This window comes from Mustela putorius, unplaced genomic scaffold (assembly GCF_011764305.1).
Source record: "Mustela putorius furo isolate JIRA1106 unplaced genomic scaffold, ASM1176430v1.1 tig00003853_pilon_pilon_pilon, whole genome shotgun sequence".
Lineage (NCBI taxonomy): Eukaryota > Metazoa > Chordata > Mammalia > Carnivora > Mustelidae > Mustela > Mustela putorius.
The window spans coordinates 63568859-63589397 of NW_025422005.1; the positions used below are offsets into that span (position 1 = coordinate 63568859).

At 40.2% G+C, this 20539-nt stretch overlaps 1 protein-coding gene across 1 annotated transcript in view; it reads left to right on the forward strand.

The window, feature by feature from the left end:
• The window catches only part of ST6GALNAC3 (ST6 N-acetylgalactosaminide alpha-2,6-sialyltransferase 3), a 528622-nt gene extending 509128 nt beyond the window's left edge, over positions 1–19494 (forward strand). Inside the window, exons 4-5 of the mRNA XM_013059239.2 lie at positions 14836–14943; positions 15996–19494. Coding sequence (XP_012914693.1) covers positions 14836–14943; positions 15996–16182 — 295 coding nt within the window. The 3' untranslated portion in view covers positions 16183–19494. The remainder of the gene's footprint in view (positions 1–14835; positions 14944–15995) is intronic.
• The last annotated feature ends 1045 nt before the right edge of the window (positions 19495–20539 follow it).

Here is a 20539-nt window from a genome sequence, read left to right on the forward strand (position 1 = left end):
GGTAATTTAGGCCCCATGTCTGACATGTGGTATATCCTTCAACATATTAGTAAGCCTTTCTTTTACATCCTCAATGAGAATACATTGGCAAACTGTTTAAACTTCCTTGGGGGAAAAAATGTTGTCAGTTTCCTACTTAGGCTCAATCTACATTCCAGAAACAATTCGATTAAGATGGACATATTGGGCGCCTACTGTGTGCCAGACATAGTTATCTAAGATGGGACATTTTTGCTGACCAGCATCCCTTCACTGGCAAGTTTCCAGTCAGTTTGCAAGTCAGCTGTTTATAAATTGGGACACATTTTGCTAAAGAAACAAATTTAAAAATAGTGGTTAGATTCTCAAGCCAATCTTCAAAAGCTAATTTAATTTATAATAAAGTGGAACTCAACTTCTAATAGAATCCTCAAACCTAACTACCATTTATAGCAGTGATTTTCAACCCTGGCTGCACACATCACACTATAATCACCTAGGAAGGCTTTTTTGGTATTTATTTTTAAAAATAAGTACAAAGACTCAGACCTTACACCAAGAACAATGAAATCAGAAGCCATTATGAGAGCAGTGGTGGGAAATGGGGCCTGGGAAAGGGTGGAAAGCACTGGAAACAAGGCCTCTAGGGAGAGTGGCATCAGGCCTGTCACTAGAAATTGGAGGTCGGGGCTCCAGGGGGTAGATGGTGGAGCCCAGGTGTAATGCATGGATGGATAAAATAAGAAGGAAGGATGCCCCTGGGAGAAAGAATAGACTGTAGACTCACAGCCTTGGGGAGACTATGGTCTTTGGTGACAGTAAAGGGTTTTTCAGGAATGAGGACGTGGTAAAGGGGTCTGGAAACTTCCATTTCAGGAGCACAGGACTGGTGTGGCAATGACGCAGAGGGAGTGGGCAAGTTGGTCAGCATCACTCACCAGTTCTCCTTGTCCAGTTCATGAGGGAAGAAGACAGCTCTATCTTTAAACCACTTTCTTATTTTGGGATAAGGCTTTCACAGAATTTCATGCCTCATATTTCCTTTCTACAAAAGGCAAATGTTTAGATCTCTTCATCCTTTTGGCATCATTATGAACTCTCAAGACTAAGCAGAGGTAAGGGGAGTAGAAGAGGAATGGATGAAATCCAATAAATAGGCCCTGATAATAAAAGTAGTCTGGTGTTTCTGTCCATCTGCTGTCACTACCCAACAGCTTCCAGAATTCTGGAGCTCTTATTTCCAGTCACTCCCTTGCAAATGAGTCAGAATGTCAGGGGTCAGAAACATGGGCATAAAGTTTTATCAACAGCTGGTGGAAACAAATATGCCAGGTGAAGGATCTCAACTGTCTTCCTGCGTCCTTCTCATTTTTTATAGTTTGGGTGCTGAGATTTCTTTTTCCGACATTCTGTGACTGTTGCAATGCAGGGAAGTCTGTTGAGGTAACATTCTCACATTTCAGTCGACACTCTCAAGTTCTAAGTTGTACTCTATATTTCTTTCTGGCATTTTCTATAATATATTGCTTCTGCTCTGTGTTCTAGTTCTCTCTTTAGGGCATTTTGTCTGCCCTAAAGAAAGAAAGTAATGGGATCAAAGAAAATACTGGGCTAGAAGAATTCTGGAGACCCATGAAATTTTTCTCTTCTGAATGGAGGAAAGGAATTATCATTATCTTCCCCCTTCTTTACATTTTTGGATATTCCTGATTTTTTTCCTGATATGGGTAGGATAGTATTGTGAAAAGAGGTGGGGATGTCCTTTTTCTACAAGTTTCAGGAGGTACTAGCATGGTATGGAGAGAGGACACACAGAAAGGCTTCTTTCCACGTGTGAATTTACTGTAAGCAACAAATACATGGGTCCCTTCCCTATAGGTTGCTGGCCAAGCTGTGTAGCAACACTGTGGGGACAACACCACCGCCTTGGAAGAAATTCTTCACTTCACTAAGCAGGAAGTGTAGCTCAGTTGGAAAATATGGATTAGATTTCAAAGGAAGACTGTTCTCCTCTCAAACAGATCCCATCTCAAGAATAGAGAGAAAAATTGATTTTTTTTTTTTGGACTGAAACTTCTGGACAAAATTAAATGGGGATAACTTTCAACCTTAGTGGGCAAAGGGCTAGTTTAGCAGGTGAGACTCCATTAGCTCTGACTGTTTCAAGGAAGATTCCCTCACCACATCACTTGACTTCAGGTGTTCTGCTGGAGCAGACAGACTCCCTTTGAAGGAATTTGCTAGAGGTGGACTAGAAGTACAAGATCCTGCTTTGGTACACTGATGATGGCCTATCGTTTGCAAAGGCATTGTGTGTAAGGTAGTCAGTGAATGTCAGCCTACTGGAAAACTGACAAAGGAAGCCTCCTCTTACGGAGACGACTTCTCAGTGCCTGAAGAGTCATGTCAGTTGTTGCTTCTGACCTTTTCTAATTGAATTATCCTTCTTTAGTGAACCAGATAAAAACAATTTTAATAGATGGGGGAAATGAGGGTACTGCTTAGTTTTTCCTATTAAAAATAAATTTACCCCTCAAAATAATTTACTTCAGGACTTTTTGAGCCATGTACCTCGGTCAAAAAAGCGGTAATAAGGGCACCTGTGTGACTTACTGGGTTAAAGCCTCTGCCTTCGGCTCAGGTCATGACTGCCTTCAGCTCAGGTCATGATCTAAGGGTCCTGGGATAGAGTGGGGATCCTGCTTCCTCCTTTCTGTCTCTGGCTGCCTATCTACTTGTGATCTCTGTCAAATAAATAAATAAAATCTTTTTTTAAAAAAAAAAGCGATAATAGCTTCAACTAGGCAGCAAAACTAGTCTGTCTTAACCAGAAGAATGTGAGAGCTACTTCAGGTTTTTCCAGTTGTAGTTATGTGTAGCCCCAATTGCTCGGGCTCGGGCTGAGGCTGGTTTAGTAATGATCCCGGTGGTACTGGAGGCTTTAGTGAGAAGCTTGGATCCTTGATCTACTTCAATGGGGTGAAAAGACCTCAAATCTCTGTCTTCAATCCTTGTTAAAACTTTTGGTTGTTTAAAAGTTCTCTTTAAACATAAATTTTCATTTTGAGAGAAAAACAAGGGCTTGGAAAGCATTCGTGTCAGAAGCAAGTTTGAGTCTGATTCTGTGCTAGGATTTTTCCTAAAGGAAAATCTTGGTTTAACTCAAGTTCCAGTTAAGTCAGAAAGCTAAGGGAAAGTGAGTCATTTCATTTCTTTGCTAAAAAAGGAAAAGTGGCAGGGAAAGGGCTTTTATCTACTTAGATATACTCCTACCTGATTATAATCTTTCCTTTTCTTTTCCTTCAGTCTTAAGGAAAGTATATGCAGAAAGAATGGATGATAAGAGAGCTAGAAGAGAAAGCCAAAACCTTCCATTAATTACCTTTATCAGGTTAGCAGTGGAATAGGTACCTATGCCTTAGGTAGAGAAAGGTGATTAGCATTCAGAATACCGAAGCCCACATCAATTTAGGAAGGGCATGATTTCAAGATAAGTTGAAGGGTAAGTTAGAAAGAAGCAATTTTTAAAGCCTAAGTATAAAACCAGGATCAAATCAAATAGTGATTGTTAATAAGAGTTAAAGATTAGTTAGAAGTGAAGTCCCTAATTATACCTGGAACTTTTAATAGACTCAATTTTCTTGAAAAAGGTCCTAGAGGTCGATCAACCCAACTTCATATCTCTGGTTGCAAAAAAGCAGACACCTCCTCCAGCAGACACAAGCCAAAGAGAATTTATTGAAAGGTTACAGAACCTAAGGGCTGGAAGGAAGCCATGCCTGGGGAAAGAAGTGGATCTAGGAACTTGATCATTAGGTCACGACTTGTCCCTTCATTTTTTTCTTTTTTAAGTTGACTCACATCTCCACACCCGTGGCATGAAGCTGTTGTTTGGACATGACCATGGTTGAAATTCTAAAAGCCGTTTTCAATCTTGAAGTCATAAATACAAATCTATAAAGTGATAGTATCTCTGTACTAAAATATACAGCTGTACCCACCAGCATAGGCTCTTTTACTGTAACTGCAATTCTGAACCCTTAGTGACCAAAGACCCTAACCCTAACCTATGCCAGTCTCCTTATTCTGCCACCAAAAACAAACAAAAAAACATGGACCAAGAAGAAGTGGCAGGTTCAAGATTTCCTAGAGGGCTATGGATAGAATCTGAAGACTTGAAGTTTTTTGATGACTGCCCTGTCAGACATGTGGTGTCTTGGACGATTCTGAGACCAATGACTGAGAAAGAACTTAGTTAAGAACCTGAGTTTTCTGGTGTTAGCTGCCTTTGGGCAAGTAGTTTATATCTTCCCAAACCTTCATTTGTATAATGGGGAGGCTTTAGTGAGAAATGGGCTTAACACACTGAGCCACCCAGGCGGCCCACCTTATTAATGGGGGCATTAATACTCCCTACAGGTCAGGGTTGTTGTGAGGATTAAATGACATGACCCATGCACAGCTCTTGGAACAATGTCTACTACACATAAATGCCCCATAAATGATAGCAATTATTATTACTAATAAAAAAAAATTTAGTCAGCTCTTTTCTAAGTAACAAATAACCCTGAAACTCAATAGCTTAAAGAACATTTATTTCCTGCTCACAGGTTTGCTATCAGCTATAAGTCCGCTAAGCTTAGCTGAACTTGGCTCCAGTTTTGAGTTCATATCTGGGGCATGGGTGTCCTCATCCCAGGAACCAGGCTAAAGAAGCACCCCTTACTGGGTGGCATTCTTCTCATGATGGAGGGGAGATGTGTAAAAAATGGGAACCATGTGATACTTTTTAAATTCTCTTCTGGGAACTATCACTAATTCTGTTCCATTGGTCAAAGCAAGTCATTGACCAAGCCCAAAGTCAAGGAGGCAGGGAAGTTACTGCACTCATAAGCAAGCCATGTTTGGGAAGGGAATGAACAGTACAATCTAGCACTGGAAGGTTGAAAGAAGGTCTAAGATCATTGAGACAAGGGCCTCTGGAGTAGCCTGAATAGTCTGAGACCAGAACCTACACAGGCTGTCCCTAATTTCTCATGTCATCGGAATTATGGGCCATTTAGGTAAACCAGAGGTCCAGGGCAAAGAGAGTTTGGAAATAGAGATTAGGTATAAAAGGACACTGTAGCAACTGTAGCATCTCTTCCTATAGAAGAGTTGCTTTAGAATTAGGTCAGCGTTTCTAGAGCCAAAAGGTATTTTAAAGGACTCACATCCTTAAAGCAGCATTAATGGTATTTGTTTTCATTTCCATTTGTCAAAAAAAAAAAAAAATCAGTAAATGTGATGCTTATGTAAAAACTGTTTCCCTTTAAACGGAGGTCAAGAGCCTCTAGGTGTGTATTGAGGAAGGCTGCTTGGTGGTAAGTGAAGATCAGAGAAGTTTGCTCATGACTTGTAACTTGGTTTATAACACAGACGAACACTACTGGGTACATCCGTTGTCATCACACATATTTTAATTGTTTTTATTCTTAGTCGTATATTGTTTACATTTGTTCCCAGTTCTGAATTAATGAGGAATTTAATGAGGAAGAAAAAAACATAATTCTGCCAATTTTTCCCTAGATACTTTTCTCCAGATCCATAAATTTCCATCATCTGAAAAGACTAGCTATATAGAACATCAAGATATCTCTAATATTTCAAAGTGTAGTGTAAGGAAGAAAAATAAATCAGTGTTATGTACGCATCCTGTCTCTAACCAATAATCTATTATGAAAATAAACACTGATGCTGTTTTGAGGTCCAGTCCAGATAAGAGGACAGCGGAGAACTATTCAGTATTCCCTTTATTCTCATGCCTCAGTGCAACTGCAAAGGCCATTCCCTCTGTTTGAAAGGCTCTCTTCCTTCCCCTTTTCTGCCTGGTGTTATTTAGCTTTAATCCACAGATCAGCTCTTGCTCCCAACTGGGAAAGGAATCCCCTTCACCACTTGCAGGGAATTACTTCCTTGATAGCCCTATTTCTAAACATGGTCATCAAGTCTGTCTCCCCCAACTTGTCCCTGGTATTTCCCGGACACAGTCCCACAGTGTGAATGGATGAGACGAAGCAGAATAAACTTAATGAGATTAGAAACTGAAGAGGTGGGGCGCCTGGGTGGCTCAGTGTGTTAAGCCGCTGCCTTCATCCCAGGTCATGATCTCAGGGTCCTGGGATCGAGTCCCGCATCGTGTTCTCTGCTCAGCAGGGAGCCTGCTTCCTCCTCTCTCTCTCTGCCTGCCTCTCTGCCTACTTGTGATCTCTCTCTGTCAAATAAATAAATAAAATCTTAAAAAAAAAAAAAAAAAAGAAAAGAAACTGAAGAGGATGTGGGGGAGAGCATTTCAGGAAGAAAGAAGGTAGACAGAAACGGACATATACAAGATGTGTTTAAGGAGCGAAAAATGGACACACATAACTAGAAGAGAGAGTTCACGAGAAGTCCTGGAAAAGAGAGTGAGGAGTTTAGGTTTGTGGCAGAGATGCCCATTGTCTTAGCCTGCTTGGGCTGGCATAACAAAATACCCTAGACTGAACACAACAGAAATTGATTTTTCTCACAGTTCTGGAGGCTGGAAGTCTCCAGAGTGCTAGCATGGACAGTTTCTGGTGAGAACTCTCTTTCTGGCTCTCAGATTTCTCACTGTGTTCTCACATGATGGGAAAAAAGAGAGCTCTGGTGTCTCTTCTTCTTGGAAGGTCACAGATGCCATCACAAGGGCTCCATCCTCATGACCTCATACAAAGCTAATTACCTCCCTAAAGCAACATCTCCAATGTAAGAATTTGGGCATTAGCGTTTCAATGTAAGAATTTGGAGGGAATACCTTTCAGTCAATACCGTATGGTTAAGGAACCAGACCTGCCTTAATGAAGTGGGCCCATGAGCTCTCCACCATGCCTCCCTGCCATTCCTGAGGTTCCACTGTTCATCTAAGAAAGTGAACAAAATCCCAGAAATCAAGATTTCCAACTGAAGGGGCTTTAAAGCCAAAGGGCAAAAGCAAAATAACCTTTTAATTTCTGAGATGAATGAACAAAGTAATTTTTGTGAGTGGTATCTTCTATTTCTACAGCAGCCATAAATCATACCTTTGGGAGCTGTACCATTTTACTTTTAAATGTACATTTTGAAAAGAACACAGTCGTTTCTTATTATGCTCCTTTTGTACAATTTCGTTGCATTCATCACGAGTCAGGGAGTCCTGTTGATTCTATAGCAGGAAAACTATTTGTTACAGTCACAGTCCAAGTGCCTACTGATTAGCATGGGCATTTCACATGAGCTGATTGGGAGGGTAAGGCAGTCTTCCTCTAAGATTTACTGCTTTCTCCGTTTACTCACGGTCCATTTTTCATTGTATTTCAGGTCTAGATTCCTTTCATTTGGTGCATTCTCTTAAGAATCACCATTCACAGTATGATATTTTTATTCATTTGAGAAGTTTACGTCCATTTGCAAATGATTCAGTCCAAGATCGAGAATTCTGCTGCCTGATTTGCAGAAAGTTGTTGCTGCCTAAAGATTTGCTGGGCATGTCCCATTGATAGATAGTACAAATATACAGTGTTAATATAATGGGAAAACTCCAGAGTATTTCCATAGCCCCTGACTATCGAATAATATACAAAAATATATGACTTGGGGACAGCTGAAATTGTTTCCACACTTTGAGCTCTGCTTCCATTAGACTGGTTCACAATATTAGATTGAATCCCAAGGTGCTACTGATAATCATCAGCTGTTTTTCTTGCCCAGTCTTTTTGTTTGAATGTATCCTTTCATTATCCACAGGCTTTTGAAAAAAAATGGGGGAAAGAATGTTTTTAATTGAATAATCTGTATTCTGTCAGGCATTCCTTCTCCCTAGGAAGGTATATGGAAACTTACTTTGCTATTTTTATTTATCCTGCCAGTGTAGTATATTGATGAGAGAACGGAGATCCAATAGTGTTAAAACAAGACATGAAATATTGATTAATTCTTTTCTTAAATTCCCTTTTTACTCCTGAGTGTAGCAGATTTCAGACGCTGCTGCCAATATTGTGCTCTCCAACAAACCTCCATTACTGGGAGGGTCTTGATCCCCTTTGGGCTTTGATAAATGATAATTATGCCTTTAAAATGTTAGCTTGGAGTGCTCCAGGCCTTGTTTTCATCAGTTCATTGAAGAAATGAGTAAGAAACAGTAAAATTTAGGCTGCAGAGTTTGAGCCAAAGGCCCCCCAAGGAGCCATTCCGTGAAGAGGAAGCCGCCAGAGACTGAAGCAACTGGACTCCTCATCCTTGTTCCTTTCCCATTGCACACTCCCCAGTGCAAGTCAGGACTTGCCCTTTGGGTCTAGACCAAGTGAATGTGCTGATTCCTAGGGTTGTATTAAAAGGTAAGATAATAATGATTTAGTATTCAGCAAACCTGAATGGCTTCGGATAGGTTTGTAAAGAAAGAGAAAGAAGTAAGGTATGTGGCTGGTTGAAGAAAACTAGTGGGACTGAAAGACCCCCCCCCCAGTCTTTAAATAATTAACTGCTCTTTTGTTGTGTAAGAGTACCCCTCCTCCCCTTGCAGTGAAAAGACCCTTCCCCCAGGGTTGAATTCAATGTAACTGCTCTTTTGCCTTTCTGTAACAGCTTGGCTACTAAGGCATGACACTTAACTCCTGTTTGAACAAGATACCCTCTCCTAATAGCAGGGGCATGGTCATGTAGGCAGGGGGCCACATAGTCACGTAGACAGGATGTCTTTCTGCTGAGTAGTAAGGTCTAACTTCCCCTTTTTGTCTCCCCCTCCCCGCCGCTCTCTTTGCGCACGCGGGTCCCTGGAGCCAACCCGCAAACTCCAAGTATGCCTTTTTCAAAAGTTCAAACTGTCCACCAATCAATTGCACCCCACCCAAAACTTGTTTGTACCTGTCTATAAAAACCCGGCACCACCCCAGCCGGGTGTGCTCAGCTAGCAGGAGCTGCTGACCACCCGCAGGCGCGCGCTGACCACCCGCAGGCGCCTGCGTAACAATAAAGAACCTCTTGCTGATTGCATCCAGTGGCAGTGTTGGATTCTTGGGTAAGGGGATCCGCGGGTCTTTCAGGACAGTGAGTAGAGTGGGCAGAATAGGAACTGTAGATAAAGAGAACCTGGATTTTTAGGATCAGGGACATCTTCAAGGCAAGCCACCCAAATCAAGAGTAGGCACTTGGGAGTCAAGAGATCCATTGCCCTTTTAGGGCACAGGTGATCTGGGAACAGAGAGGAATCTGGTGAGCTACGAAAAAGAACTTACTGCTCAGAGCAGCACCCTCCCCCAACCAAGAATTGTCTCATCTAAAATATCAATAGTGCCGAGATTGAGAAACCCTGATATAGAGAAAGTGCTATTATTTCATCCATCAAAGGCCAGTTTTTTGAGTTCAGAACCCAAGCCACTGAGATAATGGTGTTCAATAATTAGCAGAGCATCCTGTGAATAAATAGTAGATTCAGTGTAATCCCATTTTCTTCTGAAGAGTATCCATTTTAGTTTCTTCAGTTCCTCCCCTGAAATTCCCCAGAAGGGAAATCTCGCTCATTAGAAAGTTCGAGCTTGCCAGGCAATAGGAAGAAAGTGCTTCACAGTATGCTTCCAGAAATGAGAAGATGAGAGAGCATGCTCAGAAGCAAAAGTACAGGTGAATGAAGCATGCTGACAGCCAAAAAGATTGGGACTGGTAAAAATAAGGAGAGCTTGACAGACAACGAATCCCTGTGGGCATGTGATGACCTTTAGACATCAAGCAACAGTAAGTAAACATCAAGGGGCAAGGTAGCTTATATTTTATTGGTAATAAACTAGATGAAAGATCATATTTTAAATGATATGCCTTCAAGCATGTGCTATATCAAGGTGTTGACAGCATCATTTTTCCAAGAGATGAGCGAGTAAATTTAAGTAGTTTCCAAGTAGTAAGTACCTTGATTACCAAGGAGCAGTGGGATGCAAAGCTTGGCCAGTGGAAACAAATGATTGATCGCTTCCTCTTAACACTCCTGCCTTTATTTTCCTCTGCACGGCTCATTATTCTGCCACGTTAATTTAAGCTTTCTTATTGTATTGAATTAGGGCTTTAAATTCTCTTATCATCCCTATGGGAATCTTGATTGTTTATTTGTAGATGACAATAATTGTTTTTATCGATCTCCAAATGTAGAAGGTATAAAAAGTGCTATGGCTGATGGCCAGCTGGTACAGTTAGCGCCGCGTGCATGACTGACAAATTACAAGACAATATTTGGCCCCAGAGGAGACCCTTGAAGAATTTTTAAAAGCATCTGATAGTTATCCCTAGATCTCTTCTAGCTGAAAAGCGTAAACAATTTCACATAGGTCGGCTCCAGTCTTTTTGTTACTTTCATTGAGCCTCCAGAGGTCTACTTGGGTGTAATTTATACATCCTCATCTCTAGCACACCCACCCAGCAGGAGTTTGGAGTGATGTAGCTACAAGTATTTCCAGAGCCAGTGCCATCCAGGCCAGTGAATTCCGTTAGGGACTCGGATCACCCGAGCAATTCTTCAGAAGAGTTTCTGGATTAATCTAGCAGTTGCCATTATGCCACTATAAGTATTCTGTAGATGACATTAGCTCCAAGTATTCTGAGGAGAAACCACTTTGCTATCCCCAGCATGTACTATGGGTAAGAAACCTCACATGATTTCACAACCCAAATTTATCAGAGGCACCAGAGAGAGAAAATGCAACTGTCTCATTAAAGTGCTGTTTTTAGGACGGGGCACTTAAGAAGTATGAGTCCCCACAGTCAGAACCGAATGCAACACAGCTTACATGAAGATTTTCAGCCTAACTATTATGATCTGTCTATCCAGAAACAAAATAAGGTTTTGCTTAAAAGTAATAGGTTAGGTTTAAAAGTCATCAAGTATCAGAGACATGGTAAAATTTCCTTATCGTTTGATAAGATGATAAGTTGACCAGATGCCGAATTTTGAAATCCAAGACCTTCTTTTCCTGGGGTGAAGAGAAGACAGATAGGAAGAGGAACCAATTTGATGACTGTGCCCTATTTATCCTTTGCTTCTGTCCTGAAAGTTTGCTGTTGACCACTCAGAGTGACTATCTGGATTGGACCAGAATGAGCCAGGAGAACTTGTTTTGCAGAGTAGAGATCCACACGTCACACAAATGACCTCCCCTCCCCCCCCACCACACTTTAAGCTGGAACTATAATGTTATCTTTGTCCTTGACAGCCTCTCTATGGACAAACTGACTTCTAGAAAACCACATAAAAAGAAGAAAATTTGCCCTAATTTCAGTTTCCTTTTTCTCTCACTCAAATTAAGCTTTACTCTCAATACTGTGATCTCATTGTATCCTTGGTCTTGGACAGCCATTCCAGCACGTTCCATGAGCAGTAATGTGAAAGAGGGAAAAGTTTAGTGACTATAGCCATCACCATTATGAGGTAAAACTTTTTACACCCTCTTTATATATGCCTCGGACATTTAGTGGCATGCCTACCACACAAGTGGGCATTAAATGTTATCTGACTGATTAACTCATTTGTTAGTTTCACATTCAGCATGTGTGGAGCATATGACTGTAGAATGGGTAAAGCTTAAAACAGATGGACAGTTGAGGGTGATGATCACAGAAGCATTTGGTTTTAAAATTGGAACAAACCTTAGATATGACTTAGTTCAACTATTTCACTTTGGAGACAAGGAAACTAAGATGACCCTCAGAGGTTAAATACCTTGTCCAAGGCTTGGTAGCAGCAAAGCTGGAATATGAAACTAGGTATCCACACTCTCAATTCCATACTGCACTCTGTACTGACTCTGAAACATACCTGGGCTTGTGCTTTGATACATGTACTGTGATTGTCTTGACGGGTGTGCTACCCCCACTAGACCATGTGTTCTTCAAGAGAATATTCATCACAGGGCACCTGGGTGGCTTAGTGGGTTCGGCCTCTGACTCTAGAGCTCTCAGCTCAGATTTTGACCTCAAGGTGGTGAGTTCAAACCCTGCACTGGGTTCCACGTGCATTTAAAATATATATAAGTTATTTCATCACTAACTTCTGGCATAGGATTGCAATAAATTTCTGTTAAAAAAAAAACAAATGAGATCTGTTTTTCTTATCATGTACAAATAAATGCTGTAATTTTTAGTGATCTCTGCTAGTGTGTGGCCAGCCTAGTAATGAAAAAGGATAGAAAGGTTAGAAAAAATTTTAAAAGTAGAATGAGAAGGCAAAAAGAGGTAAAAGGGAGATACAGTTCAAGGAGAAATATAACTGGAAAAAATCAGTACGCAGACAAAATTTCTAGACTCAGTGTGGGAGCTTTTAATCAAGACTCTTGCCTCTTCTGATCTCTCCCAATTTTCAAATAAGGACTTTTAAGCAGATGGTGCGTTAAGCAGATGTCATCGTTGCTGCCCCTCCCCCAGACTCCAGAAGACAGGATGGACGGCGAGTTAAATTGTGTAATAAGCAGAGTTGTTCTTGAGTGTGTTCTACCTCCTCTGGTACATCTTCCCACCCACTTGGCACTCATTCCTAACCCATGCTGCTGCTGCTATTCTTATCCTGGAGGAAAGTGCATATAACTCTATATGATCCTGTTTCTGGAATATTTTCCATTTAGAAGACACACCAGGAAATACAAAGGAAAATGACTTACAAGGAGGCATTTCAGACTCAGTAGCAAGTGAGCAGAGCAGATGGATGTATATGGACTGGCTTTGTCTCTCCTTACAGATCATCCAAAGTCAATTAAAATAGAAGTGAGAAAACCCAGTTATCATACCCCTCTGTGAGCTAGTGTTTCCCCTGAAATACTTACATGTTGCCAGTCAATTGATATTAAACAATGCCTGTTTTGAAAAAAAAAAAAAAAAAAAAGAATCAAAGGATACAGGGTTCTAATTATAGCACATTGACGGCTTGGTACTGGAGAACTACATCGATATAGGACATCAGTGGAAAGCGATTACTGGCTGGAGGGGTACCCACAGAGTGGTTATCAGGGCTAAGTGTCCATTTCTAGAAGAGCTGGCTGTGCTCCAGTATGCCAGGAAGTCTAGGTGGAAGGTATGAAATGTAGTCTTTTTAGAAGTGGTGCTGCACAGTTGCCAGATAGCCTGGTGAGACCCAAATGCTCCTATGGGAAGAGATTAAGGAGATAGACAGTTACCCATTTTGGATGGATTGGGTCCCCTTGGCTAAAGCCAGGTATGGAGATCCAGCTTTTCATTCAGTATTCCCTTGAGCCATTGAAATTCGGCAGACCCTTCCCATCAGCCAGACACCTAACTACATCAGCCACTCTCTTCCTTTGGTTACTATGATTCCCATTTTTCCGTAAACATACCAAGCACACTTCCATCTTTGTGATTTTACCCTTTACCTTTCCTCTTCCTGGAACACTTTTCTCTCATATGGTCTGCTGAGCAAGTGACATCTGTCTGCTGTTACCAGAGGTAGAAGTCCAAGCACCTCTTCCCACTGTGTCTTATTTGAATTGCCAAGAAAAACGCAACACAGTCAAACACTGGATGGAGCAGTGCTTTACTCACATAGAAAAGAGACAGAACAAGATCAGCTCTAAAAGTGAGCCTTGGTCCATATGGCCTTTGGGTCCTCCTACAGGCAACCAAAGGACCCTGTCTGCTCTTGGCAGGGGACAGACAGAGTATGTGGTTGGCCAGAGGTCATGTAGCACACATAAGCAGAACAAAGGAGTACACATTGAGTCTGAAACAGGGAATGGTATACCCACACAACACAATAGCCAGGCACAGAATGTGAGAGCTCCTTACCTCTTATAAAGGAAGTGGTCCGGCTTGAAGCCCATTTTCTTTTTTTAAGATTTTATTTATTTGTTTGACAGAGAGTGTGAGCAGGGGGAGCAGCAGGGAGAGCGAGAAGTTGACTTTCGCTAAGCAGAGAGCCCAACATGGACTTGATCCCAAGACCCTGGAATCATAACCTCTCAAAGCCCATTCTTAATACAGCCGAGATGAGAGTCAAAAGACTGCACACATAAGACCTTCTTTTCCAGTGTGCTCCACATGGCTTCTTCCGGTTCATACCCCACTACCAATAACAACCTTCTTCTCTCCACCCCAAACCAGATCTTTATTTCCATTTTCAAAGAGGCTTTCTGAGCACAGCCACCTCCAAATCTATGAAGAGAAAATCTTTGATTGCTTTGATAATTGCAGTATCAACATCTACAACAGTGATTGCACATAGTAGGTGTTCAGTAAAAATGTGTTGGTAGCATAGGTCATACAAAGGAAAAGTTTTGTTTCATGATGCCTAGAAATCAGTGAAGGAAAACTTTTCAGATGCTTTCATAGAGCAAGCCATTCGCCTACACTGTATGCAATTTACCCTCGGAAATCCTACGAGTCTTAAAGAAAGTGATATGTCCAGGTAAGCAAGATAACACCATTATCATTCAGTTCCCATCAGGGCTCCAAGCAACTTTAGAAAATCTGTCCTCTGATATACAGCACTAATTTGTGTCTTACGGAAAATCAAATGAATTATTTTTTTACCCGAAGGGAGCAGGATTATTTGACTTCAGATATTTGCCATATGGCTTCTCTTCCATACAGCATTGCTTCTAGGCTTAAGGTAGTAAGAGTGAGAGCATGCCTATAAATTATTCAGAGATAATTCAAAATAAGTGTGTATCTTTGACAGATTGTCAAATTTCTTAATGCCTTTTCCTGATAACAAGTGCTATGTGTTTGATAGAAGGTTGCTCGTTTCTCACCACACTTTATTGTTGTTCTGTGTGTGTTTTTTGTTTGTTTTGTTTTGTTTCTTGTTGCTGTTTGTCCTTGTTCCTCCCACAGAGTCCAGTCTGGCTCTTATCTCAGCACGGGATGGTTTACCTTCATTCTGGCCATGGATGCCTGTTATGGCATTCACGTCTACGGGATGATAAATGACACCTACTGCAAGTAAGATCACAGGAAATTATTTTTATGCATCTCCAATTCTGATATCTTGTCAAAATATCACAATTCATTTCAATACCATAAATCGGAGAAACAGATAAAGCAACAATTATTTCCCGGTGCTCTTTGCTGACATGACATTTTATTGTCAGTGCATCAAGTTGTGACTTTTAGGGGTGATAAAAAGAAAGATATTTTCCACCACCTAATGTCAAATGTCAGAAGGAACAGTTTCCCCTTAATCAGTGGCATAGCAGGGATCTGTGGCTTGGAAATACAGAACAAGTTTAGTGGTTATTTAATTTGCAAAATAAGTTTGTCATTTCTGCTGCTCTAATGGCTTGATGGATAGCTAGCTACTCAATGGTTATATTTGATCTTGAGGGACAAAATGTCCTGAAGCTTATAGAAGCTAACAGTTTAACAAAAATTCCTGGAAATTATAGTTTACTAATAAGTAATCTGCCAGATTCAGATTTAAAATGCATGTGTTCATCCACAGTATATCCTGATAGAGAGGGATCATTTCTAATTATTTAATAAAATGAACCCTCCTTGTTTCATCCAGGTGTTGAAATTTATTTCCCCACTACAAATGATACCATATAACTCAGCCTTTTAATCATAGTGTCAAAATGGTAACTAAGCCACAGTCTTCATCATGAAATATTTCTACCCTAACTGTAAGTATAATGGAGCACAGATGTACGAAATATCTTACCCTAAAAAATCACAAGGCTTCTTCAAGCTCTGCAAGGGCATCAGGCTATCTCAAGTTTGCCTCCATTATACACCATTTCCTCCTTCCAAGATAGGTATATGTTTGAATGCAATTGGTGTGATATATAAATTTTATATGATTTATTAAGGCACTAAGGATCTGGTACATCTTCCTAAAAGCTTTTATACATAATAGCTTTTAACTGAGTTCATGGACCAGAATCATGCATGGTTTGCAAGTAAATGCATTTACTGGGCACATAATGGATTCTTGCAAGTGAATGCTTCATTCTTCATCTCAATTCTTCTCTCCTTTTCTTTTTTTCTTTTTTTAGGACAGAAGGATATAGAAAAGTCCCTTATCATTACTATGAACAAGGAAGAGATGAGTGTGATGAATATTTTCTTCATGAACATGCTCCATATGGGGGGCATAGGTTTATCACTGAAAAGAAAGTGTTTGCTAAATGGGCCAAGAATCACAGGATAATATTCACACACCCAAACTGGACAGTGTCTTGATGTTAGTTCTTTCTGATCTTGCCACAACACTTGACGTGATCATAATACCACAACTGTGATGCTGACGATGCTGATGATGGTGATGGGAAAGACAACGGTGATGACAAGTTTCTGTACATTCTCCGAAACGGATGGTGACTCTGCCAGTAATTTGAACTTGGGATTTCATGGAGGGTGGATGTGCTCTTCACATTCTTTCTGAAGGTTCAACATTACATACTGCACTTTATAATTTAACTGGAATTGAAATGAAGGCCAGTAACAAGACAGCAGTGACCTAAGAAATGGGAAGATTATCCTTCAGGATAGCTGCTCAGAATTCTTCAACAGTGACTACCTTTCAAAAGCCATGGGATTTGGCCTGGTGAGGCAAGGTTGACTCTCCAGTCTCTTGAACTTGAGCAGCTCTACCATCTTGTTGATTGTCAAACACTGATCCAAGAAATGCTATCTGGGCACAAGTACTGTACCACAGTTACTTGTTAGCCCAGAGGCAGGGAAGGAATCTCTTCCTGACAGAACATGGTCCTAGAGTTCCTCCCTCAGCTAAAGCCTCAGGCCATTTCCTAAGGAACAAAGAAGATGCCATGGACACCCTACCCATCAGGATCCTTCAAGAGTTCAAACACTTAATTCAAAATGGTCCAACTAGCAAATCTTGATGAATTTTCAATCTCACCACTCCATTCTCACTACCCCAAACAATATAACTAAACATGTCACTAGAGTGATCTCTATTATTGCTTAGTTATTTTTGGTTGAGTCCCTAAATATTTCAGAAAGCTATTTAACATATAAGATACCAACACTGTAATAACATATACTGTGAAAGCATTCTTAAAACATAACCAAAAGGGTTTGGTTCTCTGCTTCAACATCCAACAACACAAAAATATATGCTTTTTAAAATCATGAAACAAGGAAAGCAAAGCATATTTTTACATCAATTTGTATCCTACCATACTTCATAATATATATTTGTATATTCAAATTTCTACTTTATAGGCTCAGATGCATCTCTCCATCCATTACATTATCGTTGCCAAGTGCCAACTGTTAGGCATGGAGAGGAAATGGTTCCTGGTATTAAATATGACCAGAGCTTTTGCCTTCTTGGGGTTTATTATCCCCACAGTGCTATCAGTTGTTATACCATAATAACAACACTAATAACGACCTTAATGTCCAAAGTGCTTTGTAATTTAAAGTCCTTATTCGTATGCTGTCCTATGTGATGCCACCTCCCTGGGCTGTTCCCTGCACATTCTGACATCTCCTTAGCAGATGATCTGTAATTTGTTCATTGCTTTGATATATTCCAGATCTTTGCCTCTGCTAATATTTGTATAGAATAGCATTTATGTAGACTAGTAACCGATTGATTCCAGTGCCAAATACAATATATTATATGAGGATTATGCAGAAAATATCACAAGGATGGTCCTGGCCATAGACTAGGACTCCTGTGAGCATAACTACGTTAGATTTTTTTTTTTTTTCTCTTAGAATGACTCTTTTTAGGTAGAGAAAAACTAATGAAGCAGGGGCAACAGGAGGAAATTAACGCAGAGAAATACAGTTTCCTGTCCCCATCTTGAGATGACATTGTTCTCCATACACTCATTGCTCATTAGATACGAGAGGGTTGATTTGCTGACAGAAACCGAGAGACCAAAAATATCCTTGCAAATGATTCAAAAGACACAGCCGAGCTTAACTGACAGAATGATCTGGAGAATGAAAGTGCTGACGCATTTCACGTCGGCAGCTCTCTACAGGTCCTTACCAGTGCTGGGTCCCATGATAAGTTCTCAAATGGGGCCATCCTGGGCAAAAGTCTCTTTGCTGCTCTCTGCCCCCGTTTGGATAACACCAATACCAGAGCCAAGAAAATGGCCAAAGGCCATTTCCATCAATACTTCTGATGTTTCCTTGTGTGCTTCTCAGTTGTATGTATGTCAGGTTTTGTTGAGTGAATGCCTGATAGAAATGCCCACTCAAGAAAAATAAACAGATGCAAATGTTAAAATTGTCATACAAATGGTTTCCCCCCTGTTGTGATACTGAAGTTCCACTTTTAAATAAAAAGGAACACTTGAATATCAGAATACTTCAGGGAATGACAGAATTTATTTAGTATTCTGGTAAACAGAGGGTTAAATCGATTCGTTTTAGTCCTTACTAATAAGAAACTTTGCCCCCTTCCCAGCTCCCCTGCCTCTCCACACCAAGGAGACTTTGCCACACCACAGTTGCGCTGAGGCGGGAGGTGTGTAGAAAAGTCAGTGTTTCCTCCGCAGGGATGAGGGGACCCTCCCCCCACCTTCCTTGCTTTCTCTTCCCCCTTTTTTCCTTAACTGAGCCCCAACCCCACTTTCTATTACTGTTGTCTCTCGCCTCCTTTTTCTAAAAGTGGGAAACAAAAAACCGTATTCTCAATTTGGAAACCTAATTGGATGATTTCCAGTGTAATCAGCATCTTGGTGGAATCACATAACTTACTTTTCTCTGCAGTCTTAATGTTCTCTGCTTCCATTTCCTGTTCTTCTCTACCCTCAGCTTCCTAAATCTAGTGGAAATACAAAGTGTAATTTTTCCCATATTAAGAAATTTGTCATCTAAGATTTATGGATACAGAAGAGAATGACGAAGGAGAAATTCAAACTTGTCACACAAATTTCTGGCCAATTTCACTGGTTCTAGCCAACTGAAAGTTTACATCCAGCAGCTAAACATTGAAGAATTCGACTGAATTCACTTATCACTGATGTATATGTATTCTAGAAATCAATTAATATCTGTAAAAAACAAAGGCATTTCAATTCCATCCAAGGGTCTAGGCAAATGGACTACTGAAAATGGCCACAATGTGCTGAAATTAGCGTTAAAAACACGCAAGCTAGACATAATAAAGTAAATATTATTTCTAATTCTGCCGAACTCTAGAAATAAGCAAGGAAATTTAAAAAGAGTTTTAAAATGAATGTTTTGAGTCCTTTCTAAAGTAGCCTAGTGATTAAATAGTAATGATTTATATTGTTATGATAGCAATGTGAATTAGAAAACTTCTAGACTATATCTTACCTTGCTATGAAACCTATCAAAGAAAAACCAATTTGGAAAGATGTTTGTATATATGCACATAGAGTCAGTGTGGGAGTGTGTGTGTGCGTGTCTAAAAGCATACCTGTAATCCTATATTTTTCAGTGATGTGTATGAATCACAGAAAACCTATTTTAGACTTCTGTGAAATTTATTGGTTTACATTTTTGAATCCTGATGAAAAAAATAAAGCAAAAATCCAAATTAAACATATTTATTGTAAAGCGTACGTAAGATAATACTTAATGGCTGGCCCATAGAATAAATCTGGAGAAGCCGCTATATCTAGAACTAAGAACACAGATGCCACAGTTGTCACAGGTCAGACCTAAAAGGATAGCAGTCTGTATTGTAGGCTCTGACGATCTCAGTTCAGCTCAAGTCACATTGAAAAACACTCCATCAAGCTGCATTCACACTGAAGTGAATGAACGTGGTCCCCTTATTCAAATAAGCCTGTCTTTGGCATAAGCAAAACTCAAGCAAAATTTGCATGATTTTTATTATATGGTTAGAGAACTGTGACCATTGTGGAAAGAGAAAAGTATATAAGGAGATTACTCTTTGAGGATTTGAAACGAATCAGCCATTGAGGGAGCAAGATTCTGAGATGGGGACTTTGCTGACCTTTCCAGAGGTATAAAGCCATCAGAAGAAAATCTCTTGTTACTTCCTTAGAAAAAAGGCAACATTGAATTCTTCACCTGGTTATGTTAATTGGATGCTAATTGTAAGCTCAGTTTTCATTTTAATAAGCAAGATAACATAATCAGAAGGTTTACTTTTTTTTTTTTAACAGCATACCCATCTAGCGTTTAATGTGGCATGTCGAATGCATGGAACAAAACTCTATAGCCCCACATCAGGCCATGGCAAATCTTAGCACAATGAATGATTTACAGTCCCAGAGCCATAAGGGGAAAAATGCTTTTCCCTCCACTGCATTGTAAAAAAAGCAAAAACTCATCATTCTAATATGTATTCGTAGACCCAGTGCTAGCTTCGTAAGTATTCTAGACTTTTAGAGCTGCAAGGGTTTTAGAAACCAGCCAATCCAACCCTTCCATATCGGAGTTGAAGAAACAGACCTGAAGAAGTGCCCATGGCTATAATACAGACTAAGGGCAGTTCTAAGCCTCAAATTCTTATCTCATGTCTCCTTCTCTAGTACCAATTCCATGACTTTTTTTTTTTTTTTAAGCACAGAATGGTAGCTGAAAAAAATGCATAAATAAGCTAACCTGGAATCCAAGG